This window comes from Hyperoodon ampullatus (assembly GCF_949752795.1).
Source record: "Hyperoodon ampullatus genome assembly, chromosome: 18".
In the NCBI taxonomy this organism is placed as follows: domain Eukaryota; kingdom Metazoa; phylum Chordata; class Mammalia; order Artiodactyla; family Ziphiidae; genus Hyperoodon; species Hyperoodon ampullatus.
Genome location: NC_136931.1, coordinates 1,175,294 through 1,190,128, shown reverse-complemented (window position 1 = coordinate 1,190,128; position 14,835 = coordinate 1,175,294). Strand labels below are relative to the sequence as shown.

The 14,835-nt window shown below is 64.3% G+C and overlaps 1 protein-coding gene across 2 annotated transcripts in view; it reads right to left on the bottom strand.

Annotated features, from left to right (window-relative positions):
• Positions 1 to 14,835, bottom strand: part of CBFA2T3 (CBFA2/RUNX1 partner transcriptional co-repressor 3) — a gene marked incomplete at both ends in the record, with an annotated part of 80,740 nt that overhangs the window by 16,968 nt on the left and 48,937 nt on the right. The window contains one exon of one of the 2 annotated variants that reach the window (XM_079723772.1): positions 2,078 to 2,224. In XM_079723772.1, the coding sequence (XP_079579898.1) occupies positions 2,078 to 2,224 (147 nt within the window). Of the gene's footprint in view, positions 1 to 2,077; positions 2,225 to 14,835 lie in introns of those variants that run through there. The other variant, XM_079723773.1, reaches the window with a different exon arrangement.

Below are 14,835 nucleotides of genomic sequence, written 5' to 3'. Positions count from 1 at the left end.
CACCTTGGAGGCAGCCTGACACTTAAGACAAACGCCCCCAGCAGCCAGATAGCACTAGGCGTCCGCTTAGGCAAGAAAGGACCTCGTCTCTCATAACCTCCATGCTCTAAACGGAGCCGGGACCCCAGCGAGAGGGGACAGACCCTGAGCCACACGCAGGCTGCCACCCGCACGTCTGTTCGCAGGCCTCATGAAGGCGAGCTGGTGGTGTCAGCTGACCCCAGCCCAGTCCACAGCCTGGAACATCTGGTTCCCAGACCAGCACTTTCTGGAACACGGGCTCCTGGACCAGGAAGAAAAGCAGGCCAGGGAGTCGTGCCCACGAGGGTCGGGGTCCCCGGGTCGGAGCCCTCGACCAGAACCTCAGATGGTCTGCTGGTCTCTCCTGCTTGGAGCCGGACAACAGTTGCGGGGTGGGTCATCTTCCCAGGGGGAGCTGCTGTTGCCCTGTCGGGAAGAATTCCTTTTCCCGCCCCGGCTGAGCGTACGCGGGGGAAGTTTCGCCAGGCTGGAGCCTCCCCTCTCCACCCACGAGGCCACACGGGGAGGCAGCGGTCAGTGGACGGAGACCAGCCTGCGGCTCAGCCCAAGGTGAGGACTGACTCTTCTGGAAAAGAGGGAGGGGCGACTGGCCGGCCGCAGTCCCCGGGCGAGAAGAGTGAATGAGACAAAGCGCGGCCACCTCTGGCCACTCCCGTGCGGCCAGCGCAGGCTGCGCACCCAGGATGGCGGAGGGCAGGGCAGGAGGCAGGGCTGGGCCCACCCCAGTCTCCGGCACACGTGGGGACCCTCACTCAGACCGACCCCGGGGGGACAGAAGCTGGAACATTCTGTACCAAGCAATGTGTGGGGATGGGTGCTTGGCCATTAAGCTCCTACTGTGCAGGGGTCGCCCTGCTTTCAGGTGGCGGCACCTAGGAGCAGGTGGTGTTGCCCCATCTACCAACAGAGACCAGCTCACAGCCAACATCCTACAACAAGGGGCCCAGCCCGACCTCCTTCTCCAGATGGGGGCCGCTGCCTGGCCTCGGAGGGCAGAGCCAGCACCCTTCACGCCCTGTGGCCCACCCTGGGCTCTGGGCAGAGCCAAGGACCCCGGGTGGGCGGAGTGGAGCCCGATGAACCCGGTGGGAACCAGGGGCCACCAGGCCAAGGCATCTGAGGTTCCTGCCCCAGAGACGGGCTTCATTAGGGTTTCAAAGCCTGGGGAAGGGTCCGCCGGTGTGGGGCTTTCTGGCTTCTGAACATGTGGGTGGGGGAGGCACGTGGACTGCCTGCCAGAAACACCTAGGACACACTGCTGAGCCCCTGGTCGAGGGGACAGGGAACACTGTCCCCCACACCAGCCCAAGCTGGGGGTCTCCTTCCCAACTGCTCTAACTCAAAGGACCGGGGCTCAGGTGGTGGCTGTGGATTCTGAAGCCCACCCAGACCCTCTGTGTGTGCCGAGACGCTCAACCCAGGGCCCAGGGCCAGCGAGGTACCACCTGGGGGTCAGTTCTGCCCACCACGTTGCTGGCAGCTGAGGCCCCCCTGACCCCAGCTCCTGGCTCACCCACACACCCGGCTCAGGCCTGGCCGCAGAGCTCCTCCAAGGCCAGAGCTGCCTCCGATGGGCCCTCCAGGGCGTGCGGGCCCAAAAGGATTCACCCACATGCAAGTGACCTGCTGTGTGACCGTGGGGAAGCCCCCATCCCTCTCTGGGCTCCAGTGTAGCAGCTGACCTTGACGAAATGCTCACCGTGTACCCACCGTGCTAAGAACTTCTATTAACTCACTCGCCCTCACAGCAGCTCCGTGAGGCAGGGGCCATGACCAGCCCGGCTTTACAGATGAGGAACGCCAGGCCCAGAGAGGTTAAGAAGTTTGCTCAAAGCCTCACAGCTACCAAGCAGAAGAGCTGGGATCTGAACCTCAAAGCTTGGGCCCTGACCCATGATGAGATCCTCTGTCTTAAAGGCCCAACAGGGGCGTTTACAGGTCCAGGATGGAAGCTCGGACCTTAACGGGCTCGAGGGACCCCCGGAGGTGCCTCTCCCCGCTGTGCCCCTCGGGGCTGGGCCCTGGGGTTACTCACTTGTGTGGGGTGTGAAGGGGGGGTGTCGCGTGGCCCCCTGGGACGCGGCGGGCGGCGGGGGCGGCATGCTGGGGGGCGTGGCCCGGGGCTGCGTCTTCACCTCGGCTGGGGAGCCAGGCATCGCGGAGGCCTTCTCCTTCCTGTCCGCTGTGGTCGCCACGGTCACCGGGGTGGGGGAAAGGAGAGAGAGAGCACGGGTGAAGCAGGCCGAGGGGCACAGGGGTCGGTGCCGCCCAGCCCCACCTGGTTCCCGGCTAAGGCCCCCAGCAGCTGGACGTGGGCCTATGTTGCTGGGGGCCCAGGTGGGCGACTCCCAGCAGGCCCCCACGTGGCTTCTGGCTCTGCCTACAGAGCCCGTCCCAGGTCCCAGCCTGCCCCAGATAAGCCCCAGGTGTGCTCACAGGTGGCTGACATCCCACCCACCTAGGACCGGAGAGTGGGCTTGGGTCGGCCCATTTCAGGTGGTCTGGAGGGTATAGCTTTCAGAACTTTGGCCAGCCAGAACTGGGCTGGAGTTCTCACTGTGGGAGTGGCCCTGGGGGAGCCTGGATTGTCTCTCCTGCAGACCAGGGAGTCGGGCGGCATCCCCCAAGCCTGCGGTACCCCGACTCTGCTTGCATCAGCCCTTCCTGGAGGGCATGTGCAGACAGCCTCCCCACCCCCATTTCTGAACTCAGCAGGTCCGGAGCGGGTCTGAGACTCTGCACTTGTAACAGGCTGCCAGGGAGGCCCCCGGGGCGGCAGCTGCCCAGGTATTCTTTGCAGGTGGAGGGGGGTGAGCCTCTGGGCCTCCCCGCTCCATCTTAGCTCAGGGTCAGCCAGCACCGCGGCAGGCCGCAGAGACCCGGGAGCAGCGGCTGGGATTGTGGGTGGGCGTCCCCACCTGGAGCGAATAGGCACAGCCCACGTCGCCCCAGCCACTGCTCGCCCTGCTGACACTGACGGAGTCTCCCGGGGGCCGGGGGCCGATGGGGCTCAACGCCTGTCAGCCGTCACCAGGACTGCAGCTCTGGCCCTCTGCCTCTCCCCATCCTCCCCTCCCAGGGGTCCCGCACGATCTGGGCAGAGGTGGAGACGCACATGCACCCGGGCAGCCACCTCTGTGGACAGCGACAATGCTAACATACGGTGTTTACCGCTACCTGTGCCCCAGACCGCACAGACCTCCCCTCATCTCTCCCACATCCTCCTTTACAGAGAGGAGACGCCCTCGGCACTCCAGGGCCCAGGGGGTGAGAGCAGAGAAGCCCCCTCCCCACTGGGCCCCACGGAAGGGGTAAGCAGCCGGTCACCAGCAGCCACCCGGCCTCGCAGCACCTGCTGTCCACTCAGCTGGCCTCCCTCCCGCCGGGCGCCCTGCCCCCCAACAGCCCGCCTGTCAGGAGGCTGATGGCCTGGCACACGTGTGCCACAGCTGTGGGGGCCCGTCAACACCACGCCTGGCTACGGGGCTGGCGGCCAGTCCCCAGTGACAACCAAAGAAGGAAAACGTGGCCAGCGCCGTGGGCTCCAGGCCACCTCTGTGGGGTGCAGCCCCATCCTGGCCAGCCCTTCATCTGACCAGGCCACCCTGGGGCAGGCAGTCCTGCCACCAGGCCAGGGAGGGTGCTTAGGATGCCAGGCTGGGACGCTGGGGATGCAGGGCCTGGTCGGACCTTCCAAAGCCCTTACACCTTGGGGCTTCGCTGGAGCATCACGGGTGGCGCAGACCAGAGAAGTGGATGGAGAAAAGCCGGCGGGAGGGGGCCGTCAGGGAGGGTGGACCGAGTGTGCCCGCGATGACGAGGGTACCACATTGCAAGCAGTCTCGCGCCCACCCCACGGATGCCTGCCGGGCCTGTGGACGGAGCGGGCAGTGCCCTGCTGGTGCCCGGAAAGCAGGCCTGAGGCCGCCCACTTACAAAGGAGACACACACGCTCCTGGCAGGTGACAGTCATGGCTCCTGTTATTCCCAGGAAACCCTGTGAGGGGGACGCTGCTGCCAGCCCTGTTTTACAGGCAGAGAGAGGTGCAGCAGTCCACCAAGGGCACACAGCACGTATGGTTTGGGTGGGTCTGCAGGGTTCCAAGACCTGGTTGTCATCAACGCGAACTCTCCTCCTTGCAGGAGAGGCAGCAGTTCCGGGAATCAAACCCAGGTGGATGGAGGTTCTGGGCTGGGTGGGTGGGGGCACCCCTGCGGCTCTCCCAGGTCCCACCTCCAGCCCTGGGTCTTGGGTCCCCAAGGGCTGTGCACGGTAGGGCCACAGGTGCAAGAAACCCCACAAGTCTTTTTTTTTTTTTTTTTTTTTTTGCGGTACGCGGGCCTCTCACTGTTGTGGCCTCTCCCGTTGCGGAGCACAGGCTCTGGACGCGCAGGCTCAGCGGCCATGGCTCACGGGCCCAGCCGCTCCGCAGCATGTGGGATCTTCCCAGACCGGGGCACGAACCCGTGTCCCCTGCATCGGCAGGCGGACTCTCAACCACTGAGCCACCAGGGAAGCCCACCCCACAAGTCTTGAATCTTGTTTGAGTCTGGCTCTATTGCCTCCTGGCTGTGTGACCCAGGGCAAGTCACCTCACCTCTCTGAGGTGGCTGTAACGGCTGAGGGCAAGCTCTCAGGGAAATTCGGTCATTGTTTATGGAGCAACTTGCGTGCCGGGACCCTGCTCTTGAGGCTGCCCTCGGCACACACCCCAACCCATAAAGCAGAAGGTGACAGCAGCTCGGGGAAGAGCAGAGGTGGTGTGGAGACGGTGAGCAACAGCATTTGTGGTCAAGGGTCAGAGAGCACAAAGGCGGGAGGGAGTGTGCAGGGCCTCGAGCTGTGCAGGGAATTGAGAGGAGGCTGGCTGGGCCGGGCTGGTGGGCAGGAGGGAGCCAGTGAAGGTTCTGCACAGCATCCAGAGACGTCGTCTCTCCTGCCTGAAACCCTCCAGCAGCTTCCACTGCATGTGGGGCTTCCCAGGGTCCTACCCGCCGGCCCGCTCCCATGACACCCAGAGCCCCAGCTCCGAGCCCTCGCACACCCCCCGGACCACTCCCCCTTCCCTCCTGGGGGTCCGGCTCCGACCTCATGTCCTCAGGAGAGGTGTCCCCAACATGAGACATGAGGGTCTCTGGCTCCCCTGGAACGTGATGCCCTGAGATGACCTTGTTTCCTGGCTCACCCGTCGCAGGGTTTCTGGCTGGGCTGGCACTTCTGGAAGGCCGGCCACGAGAATGAGGTCACCACCGGCAGCCCTCCTAGAGGAGGGGTCTCCCTGCTCAGGGGCCAGAGGGGGCAGGTCGGGGGGTCCTGGCTGCCCCGGCTCCAAGGTGGGCCGACACGGGGGCTGCTGAGGGGCTGTGGATGCAGCCACCGCTCGCCCTGCACGCTTGCCTTCCTCGCGCTGGCCGAGCAAGGACAGCAGGGCACGAGGGAGCTGAGTCCCACCCTCCTGACGAGTGGCTGCCTCTGGGCCGGGATCCTCACCTCCCCGGGGGGCAGCACAGATGAGAGGAGGAGAAGCGTTCTTAGTGGGGGCCCGGGCACCCACCGTGGTCACGCCACCCGTGGTGGCAGCATCCTCTCGCCACCTCTGCACCCCTGAGCTGTGTGTGGAGCCCTGGTCAGCCTGTGCTGGAGCCAAGCCTGCCCGCCTGCTGGCCTGCGTGGCCTGAGGGCACACGGCTAACGAGCTGCCAGACAGGCAGCCTCACTCTCCCAGGAGCCGGCTTCCTGCCCAGCCCCTTTCAAGGGCCCGCGCCAGCCAAGGGCTGCTCCCTCCCTCACCCCCTAAGACCCACTGCGAGGCTCGGACCCCTGAGGGCTATGGCACAACCTTACTGCCCATCTGGCAGCCTGGGTAGGGCCGTGTAGGCAGGACCCTGCACCCACAAGCCAGCACGAGCAGGAGCTGGCCAGGATGTGGGGGCCTGGGGAGGGGCCCGCTGTTGGGTGCTGAGTACTGGGGACTGGTGAGGGGGTAGCTCCCACCCCTGCCAAGGTTGCCGAGGGTGCCAGCGTGGTCAGCTCAGCTGGCAGGGGGGACGTCCCGGCAAGGTCCAGACTCCGCCCAGAAAACCTGGGCCGGCCTTGTGGGGCAGCTCTTCCCCCCTCCCCCATTCTCAGGTACCTCTGCCCCCAGCGTCCACTCCCAGGGGTCCTCAGCCCCGGGGGGAGCCAGGCCCCATGTGCTGCACGTCCACACAGCATCTCGTTGGATCCTCATGGCCTCCCCAGAGGCGCTGTCAGGGCCCCTGTACCGTGGCATCCTGTGCCCCGCCTATGAGAGGCACTGACCCCATCCATGGGACGCCGGGCTCGAACGGTCCCCCTGCACCCACCCCAGGTCTGTTTGCCCCACTCCTGATTCTAGGGTCACTGGGGGTCCTCAACCCCAGAGACCCTCCACCCAACACCAGGGGTCTTCCTACACAAGCCCCCTTTTAGGTAGCTCTGATTTAGCAGGTCGGTTATGGGGCACAGGCAGCTGAATGTATGTCAAGTTTTAAGTTCCTTTTTTCTTATGAGATTAATGTATAAATAACAGCTTCCCCCATGAGGGCTTAGCACGTGCCCCTCATGCATCAGCTTGCCCGCCCCTCACGCATCAGCTTGCCCGCCCCTCAGGACCCCAGGGACCGACTTTGACTAAGAATTCCATACCCCTGCTCGAGGACGCCCTGCACCTCAATAGTAGCCCCAGGAGGCAGGTCCTGCCATCGCGCCCATTTTATAGACAGGGAAACTGAGGCTTGGGGAGGACAAGTGACTTGCTCAGGGTCTCAGAGCCTGAGGGCAGCAGGGACCGAGCCTGGGGACTCTCCATCAGAGCCTCAAGCCCCCGTGCCCTGCAATCGCCAGGGAGATTAGAAAGTTCTGAAGCCAACCCAGGACTCCCTGCATGGGCCGACCAGGACACGGAAAGGGCAGCTGCCTGGGGTTTGAGGTCGGGGCAGGTTCATTGCTCTGAGTCAGTGGGTGACGCCCCGGGCGCCCTGACTCGGGCAGGGGAGCACCAGGACCACCTTCCCAACTCCTCGGGCTCTTTCCAGATGTTAGAGCTCCAGGGAGGAAGAATCGGGCCGGCCACAGCATCCCTGTCCCTTCCCCAGCCCCGTCAGCAGCCAGGGGCCAAGCCGGCAGCCACGGCAGCCCCAGAACCCCGCACAGAAATGAAGCAGGAGATGGGGCAGAATCTGAAGACACGTCTGGGCTTATCCCCAACCGGGGCTCCCCGCCAGCTCTCCTGGAGTCCCGCACGGTGCCTTGGCCGGAACGGCGGCCCTTGTGCTGGCGGGCGGGAGACATCTCTAGGGATGCCAGACCCCTCACCCATGGTCCCGGCTCAGAGGTAGGCAGACAGGGGTGAGGGGCCCAGCCAGTGACTCGTGACCCTCTCGCAGCCCCCGGAGGCAGACGGTGCGCTGCTCCATCCTACAGACGGGGGACCGAGGCACAGGGAGGCCAGGGGACCTGCTCTGTTCACACAGCTGAGAACGGGCTGGAGGTGGCCCCAGCGTCTTACCGCCTGCCCCGAGGGCTGCCGCTGGAGGTGCCCCCATCCATTCTTCTTCTGTCCGTCCCCCCCTCCCCACCGCCCCATTCCGATCCTGTAGGGCGGGGGGTGGTCCCCGCTGGTGATATCCAGTGAGCCAGAGGGTGAGACGTGAGCAGCCCCCCTCGGAGCTGGACTTCCTCCTCCGGCCTCTGTCGCAGCCCCACCCACTGCCCCGCACTCCCAGCCCTCGAGAACATTCCCAGACCCCTGCGTCGCTCCCCAGGGCCCCTGGGAGACTCTGCGTCTTTCCCAGACCGCGGCTCCAGTTCCCACTACACGTCACTAATCCGTTGACAGAGGAAGCTGCTCTCTGAGGCCGGGCGAAGCGGTGGGAAAGAACATGGAATGTGCGGAACAAGCCACCCCATCCATCACTGTCCTCGTCCTCCTGTGTTCCCAGCCCGTCCTGCCCGTCTGAGAACTGGCCACAGCCCAGCACTCCCAGCCCTGGGGTTCTAGAACCCTCCATGGGAAGGGGGCCGTTAGCATCAGAACAGCCCATTCCCCATCCGTGCTGCCGCAGAAACAGCGGGCCCCGCTTTGATCTTTTGTGGTCTGATTCTGCCGTTACCTCACTTGACCCTCACAGAAGCCTCAGGAAGTGGGAAGGTGGGAAGGGGGGCCGGTACCGACAGGTAACACAGCTACGGTGACAGAGTCCGGACTGCGAGCCAGGCCTGAGCTGAGCAGGCCACACGGGTCTCCCGGCCTGGGAGGTGGCAGATGAGGAGACCGAGGCTCAGGGCCCAGAGGCCACTCTCTCTGTGGGGTCTCGGGATGTGACCTGTGGCGCACCCACACCCAGTTCCTGGCACTGACCCGCAGGCAGGCAGGGCTCCCCAGGCCCGTGGGAGGCTCAGCAGGAGGCCTGCACCCTGAGGGGGAGCCCTGTGCCTTAGCCCCTCCCCTGCGAGTGGGTGGCCCCTGGGCACACTGCCCGGCCTCAGCCTCCGCAGCTGTAGGTAGGGGGCGAGGAGGGAGCCCCACTGGGCCCGGCTCTGAAGTGCTGGCCTCTGCCCTGGGCCAGGCAGCCGACCGAGGTTCTGAAGCTCCTGCCAAGGTGGACCGGACGCTGGACTTTCTTGGAGGCAGAGGGGCGAGCTGGTCCCTGAGACACGTTTCCTAAGAGCATTACCAGGTGCCCCCTACCCCTCGGCCGGCATCCTGAGAGTGCCCGCAGGACCCTTAGTGACCGGCCGTCCCCTCTCTGCCCTCACCTCCCACATTCTCCTCCACGTCTTTGCCCGAATGCGACCATCTTTCTCAGCGAAACCAAGTGCCCAAAGTAGGGCCAAGCACACAGTAGGTGCTCCACAAATGCTGTGGAGTCAGGACCAAGAGAACGGGGAGATGGTCCACAGACAGCGGGACGGTCATAGCCTCCCCAGCCCCACAGGCTCCCTTTCGGCAGATGACAGTCCTGAACCCCCAGCCCAGAGCCTCGGCCAGAGACTGGAGGGGAACCTCCCCAGTCAGGTGTCCTCTGGAGCCCCGTCCTCCGTCCTCAGAAGGCCTGCGGGCAGGGCAGCAGCTGGCTGGTGTCAGGTGTCCCGGGAAGAGCCCGAGGTGTCCCCAGCGAGGGCACACAGCCACCCGTCCCCGGCGCCTCCGGGCACACTCTGTCCTGCTCAGGCCAGACTCTCCCGGGAGGATTGCAGTGTCCCATCCCCACAGACATCCTGCCCAGGGCGGGGCACCCCATCCATCGGGGCCCAGCCTGGGCTCCTCCCACACCAGCCCTCGAGGAAGACGCCGCTATCACCCCGCCTATGGATGGGGACAGCGGGGCCCAGAGTCACAGTAAGCGAGGTGCCTCCAGGGTCCAGGCCCCCTATTTGCTTTCCCATCAGGTCCAAACTCTGCATGTGACATCCGGGGCCCCGCACGGCCTCATCTCCGTGCCCTCCAAGGCCCCGACGGCTCCCGAGTGCCAACGCTCTCTCAGGCTCCTCCTCCGCGTGGCAGAGCCCTAGTCCAGGTGGATGTCGCTGCCCGCTGAAGCGACGAGGAAATCGAGGGGTTGGAGGTCAGGGTTCACGCAAGACCACAGCTCAGCGAGGCTGCAGCGTCCTGACTCTGGCACCACTGGGTCCCGGTCAGGATTTCCCTCCCTCCTTCCCTTCCTTACTTCTGACACCCCCTATTACAACACCGCTATGAGCCCCAAAGCCCCTTCTAACTACAAACAGCCCCCGACCCCCCACAAGCATAGAGGAGACAGAAGCGGGTGTGTCTGTGGGGAAGTCAGGCAGCGCACGGTGAAGTCCACGGCTTCAGGGTATCTCTCGTGGGCAGCACCCGCTCGAAGATGTGCCCGTGTGTCAGACACGGACACCGTGGGGGCCCTCGGACCCCAGTGCAGCGTGGTCGAGCACGGGCACCGTCCCCCAGCAGTGACAGCTCGTGGAGGTGAGAGCAAGGTGCCTCGGCCCACGAGCGGCCCTCCTGAGCGCCGGGGGCCCACGGGGTCCCTCTGCGTCCACACGAGGGGTGGACGTTGCTCTGCTCACGCGGTCCCAGGCAGGTTTCTGGCCTTATGACCGTCAGGCGGGACCTCGTGAGAGACGCAGGCGATGCTGGCGGTGCAGGCAAGTCCTTCCCGAAGGCTGGCCCCGCCCCCATCACCGGGGGTCGGCCCCGAGCACCCCCTGGGGACAGATTCACCTCCTTCGAGGCCACTGACCACTGCACACTGGCTGCTGTGGGGCCTGGGCAAGGTGGGACAGACCCACTGCCAGCGCGCAGAGGAGGCGGCGGGACAAGCGGGGGCAGACACCTCTGCTTAGGTAGCTCCTGCCCCCAGAATGCTCTCCCCTCCCCTCAAGGCTTCCCGGAGGGTGGGTGGGGGGTTTCTCTCCTGGACCCTGGGGGTCTCGAGCAAGCCAGGCAATCGCCTGAGGGCCAATGTCCTGGAGCAGGAAGAGGGGCATATGGACCCTCCCAGAGCCTCCCAGTGGGTGCGTGTGGGACAAACAAGGGAAAAACTAGGCCTGCACCCCAGGAAGCAGCCACGTCTCAGAGGGGCCTGTGACCCCGCCCGACGGGGCTCTCAGGCAGAGGCGGAGGGACTCGGGGGCTCCAAGGACATGGGGTGACCCCTCACATCGCGATGGGTGGGTCTGACCAGGAGGCTGACCCCTCCCCGCCCCCTCCACGGCCAGGGTCGGGGACGGCTTGTCTTTGATCCCCAGTACTCTGCAAAGCGCCGAGGATTCTGGGGGGCGGGCAGCCCTAACGACTCCCAGGAGCTGGAACTGGGGCCGCTTCCCACATCTGGTTTCAATCAAGGTCTCCGCCGACCGACGAATCAGTAATGATATACACAACGATTAGTATCTTCCCTCTCTTGGTCTGGGCGGCGCTCCCGCCCCAGCTGGCGCTCCCGCCCCAGCTGGCGCTCCAGCCGCGTCCCTTGGATCCTCCCGCGTGGCCCTTCCCGGTCCCGGGGTCTGACCGGCAGGGCTGTTCCTCTGTCCACTGCCGCCGCCGCCGCCGCCCTTCCCGCTGCAGAGCGCTTAGCCACCCCGGCCGGCCTGCCTCCAGGGACCCTGTGACCGCCGGGCCTGTGGGTGACAATAAGGTCACCCGTTGCCATGGCAACAACACTGGGCCGGGAGCCAGGAAACCTGGGTCCCCCATCCTGCTCTGTGACCGACTAACTGTGCTTTTTTTTTTTTTCTTCTTTTGTGGTACGCGGGCCTCTCACTGTTGTGGCCTCTCCCGTTGCGGAGCACAGGCTCCGGACGCGCAGGCTCAGCGGCCATGGCTCACGGGCCCAGCCGCTCTGCGGCATGTGGGATCTTCCCGGACCGGGGCACGAACCCGTGTCCCCTGCATCGGCAGGCGGACTCTCAACCACTGCGCCACCAGGGAAGCCCCAACTAACTGTGAATCCATAAAATCACCCCAGCATGGCTCTGGGCCTCAGTATACCCATCGGTAAAATGGGCCTGTAACTCCCTCTTCTCAGGTCAGGGTGGTCTCAGAAAAGGAAGCGTAAGGAGCAATGCCACGGTGGTTCCTGTGTCAGGGAGATTCCAGCTGGCCTCCCTCCACCCCTGTCTCAGCCTCTCGGCTGGAGTGTCAGTGGCTTTTCTACCTGAGGCCTCGGTTTTCTCACCTGTGAGATGGGGATGAGAGCAGAGCCGCCCCGTAGAGGCTCGGAGGGACGGGACATGCTCAGCCAGAGGCTCCTTCTAAAGGCCCACAGGCCTGGGCACCAGGCGGGGGCACAGCTCTGATTTTAATCAGCCTCCCTTTTGCTGGGAGCTGCGTATGCACCTGGGTGACGAGACCTCCTCATCCTGACAAAGCCCTGACGTGTAAGACCCGAGTTACAGATGGGGAAACCGAGGCAAAGGGCGCGTGCCCGGGGTCACACGGCCATAATGAGGCAGACCCCACACATGTGCAGCCCTCTGGCTGACGACCCTGCTGGTCACAGGAAGGGTCCCTCACTGTGGACCCTCAGAGCCTGCCCAGAGGGGTGGCAGTGAGCCTCTGTCTGGGGGTGGGGTGGAGGGTCCACAGGAGAAGGTCCTGCTGCTCAGAGCAGCCCCTCACAGCCTCAGAGGGGGCGCTGTGGTGGCCAGGCTGCCCCCCGCATCAGCAGGAGCTCATGAATCCCGCTGGTGCTGAGAGGAAGCCGTCTGCCTGGACGGGAAGTTCCCTTCTACCACCGAGATGCTGTGAAACTGGGCCAGACACACCCTCACCACTGTGCTCCAGCCCAGGGGTCGCCTCACGAGCAGTCCAATCTTCCCTTGTTCTGGCTGCACGCCCCCAGGCTGGGAGACCTCGTCCCAGATACTCCCGTGCGGCCGCAAGGCCTCTGCACCTGCTGGGATGCCCCCCCACGTCCACACAAGGCTGTCTCCTCCTCCTCACTCAGGATTGGGTCCCAATGTCCCCCCTTAAAGGAGCCCTCCTAGCCCCCACCCCTGCCCTTCCTGCTGCATCACCCACTTTATCTCCTGTGGAGCACCTGTCAGCACCCGCGACGGTGGTCCGTGCAGGTCCTTGTGTTCACCACCCCTCGCCCCAAGGACACGGGCCTCGTCTTTCTGTGCACTGCTAACCCCAGACCAGCACCGACGCCTGGTGGTCAGTAAGATGCTCCACAAAGGCGTGCCGGCTGACCTGTGAGAAACCCAGAGCGGCCCCGCCTGCTCTTGTGCTGCCTCGGCCACCGGCCCGGCCCGTTCTCGTCCACGTTGGAGTTGGTGGCTGTGGCGGGAGAGCCTGGGCAGAGCTTGGCTTGGGACCTGCCCCGCCCAGCGGCCCCAGCAGGCAGCCCCTGTGTGTGTGGGGGGGGGCCGAGGAGCTGTTCTGAGCCTGCCCCACAGCAGTAAAGCTTGGTCGTGGCTGCCCAAGACACCCGCCACCTGGGGGGGTGGACGGATTGCAAACACGGCCTCAATTCTCGCATCCCCCCCCGCCCACTCACACCCCTTGCAATGTGACTGCAGCTCTTTCTACCCAGAGATGGAGTCGATTTCCCTGCCCTTGGATCCGTGCTGGCCCTGGGACTCGCTCTGGCCACTAGGATGCGGCAGAAGTGATGTCAGCCAGCTCTGAGCCGGACACCAGGCGGTCGGCTCCACTTGCTGTCCTGTTGAGCCTGCTGGAGGGGAAGGCTCACATGGGGTCAGCCCAGCTGCCCCAGCTGGGGTCCAGGCACATGAGGGGCCCGGCCACACTCAGCAGAGCCAGGAGCAAGGCCAGCCAGGACCCGGACCTCACACATGAGCCGCCCGAAGACTATAAGCCAGATGAAGGTGGTGGTTTTAAGGCACTAAGTTTTGGGCAGTTTGTTACCCAGCAATAACTAACAGGTACACGCTGGTACTTACAACCACAACACTTTGGAGCTGGGAGGGCCCTTAGAGACCCAAGGATCAGATGTCACAGGGGCAGGTTCCAGCTGGACCAGGGCTCCTGCCCCTCCGCTCCCTGTTCTCATGGAGACGTCTGGGCTCAGGTGAGCAGGCCACCCAAGGGACCATGTCTGAGGACATCATCCAGCCCAGACAGCGACCTGCAAGGAAGCTCGCCACGGCATTGCTTGTGAGGGGGATGGGCCCACAGAGGACGGGTCAAACACACCCTCCGGCCAGGGGGACCCTACGGAACCTGAAATCCCACGGTGGGGACTTTCACTTTGGAAACCACTTTTCCGTGCCCATAAGCCTGAAGCACTGCACACCCAAGGCACAGCAGTTTGCTCTGAGGCAGGGAATCAACGGAAGTGCAAACAGCCGGGCATCAGCAGCAAAGGACAAGAACACTCACTGGCCACTGTCACAGAGGCCCATCAATAGGTCAAGGGGCGGATCCACACGGCAGAATACTATGCAGCAAGGAAAAAGGACACACATAACCCCAGGCACCAACACGGACAAATGTCACCAACACAGGGCTGAGTAAATGACACCAGACCCCAAAGGGGACGGGCCACGCGATTCTACTTATATGAAGTTCAGAAGCTGGCATTAGGGTCAGGGTGGTAGTCCTGTGACAGGCAGTGACGGGGAAGGGCTCGGGGCCTGGGGCAGGTCAGGGAACATTGCCTGGTATCTGCGCACTCTGTGAACACTCCCACACACACTTTTCTCTGTGTGTGTGCTGTACTTCAAATACCCGATTACTAGCAAAAATGGTGCCCCGGAATACCACCTAATAATAAGGAAAATCAAGAGGTGGAAACACATGAAACTCCATCTTGTAAACAAACGATACGTGCAGAAAAAGGACGAGAAACCCAAGGGGACCGTGGTTCCTGGTAGGAGGCTGGTCAGAGCCATTCTGTCCGTGTCTGTGTTTTCAAGAGGGGTCTGGGGGTTTGGTTGGACCGAGGAGGCCGGAGCTTCAGCCAAGCGCAGATGCCCCAAACAAGGAGGGGGGCGAGACTTCCTTCTGGACCAAGCCTGGGATGGTCACAGAGCCAAGTCCACGGCGCCCCGGCGCTGAGCAGAGTTCTGAGGCGGCGAGGGTGGAGAGCTCACAGCAGCTGGAATGGAAACCCTCCCTGCTCTCCGCCGGCCGCAAACGTGATCCAGATGTCCCCCTGCTCGCCCCGCGGCTGGCGCACAGAGGAAGCACATTCCTCGCCCAGCTGTCCGGGCTGCGCAGCCAAGAGCAGCTCCTGAGAGCTGAGGGGGAGGCGCCCGCCATCTGGGCCGCCTGCCGTGTGTGTGTGTGTGTGTGTGTGTGTGTGTGTGTGTGTGGCGCG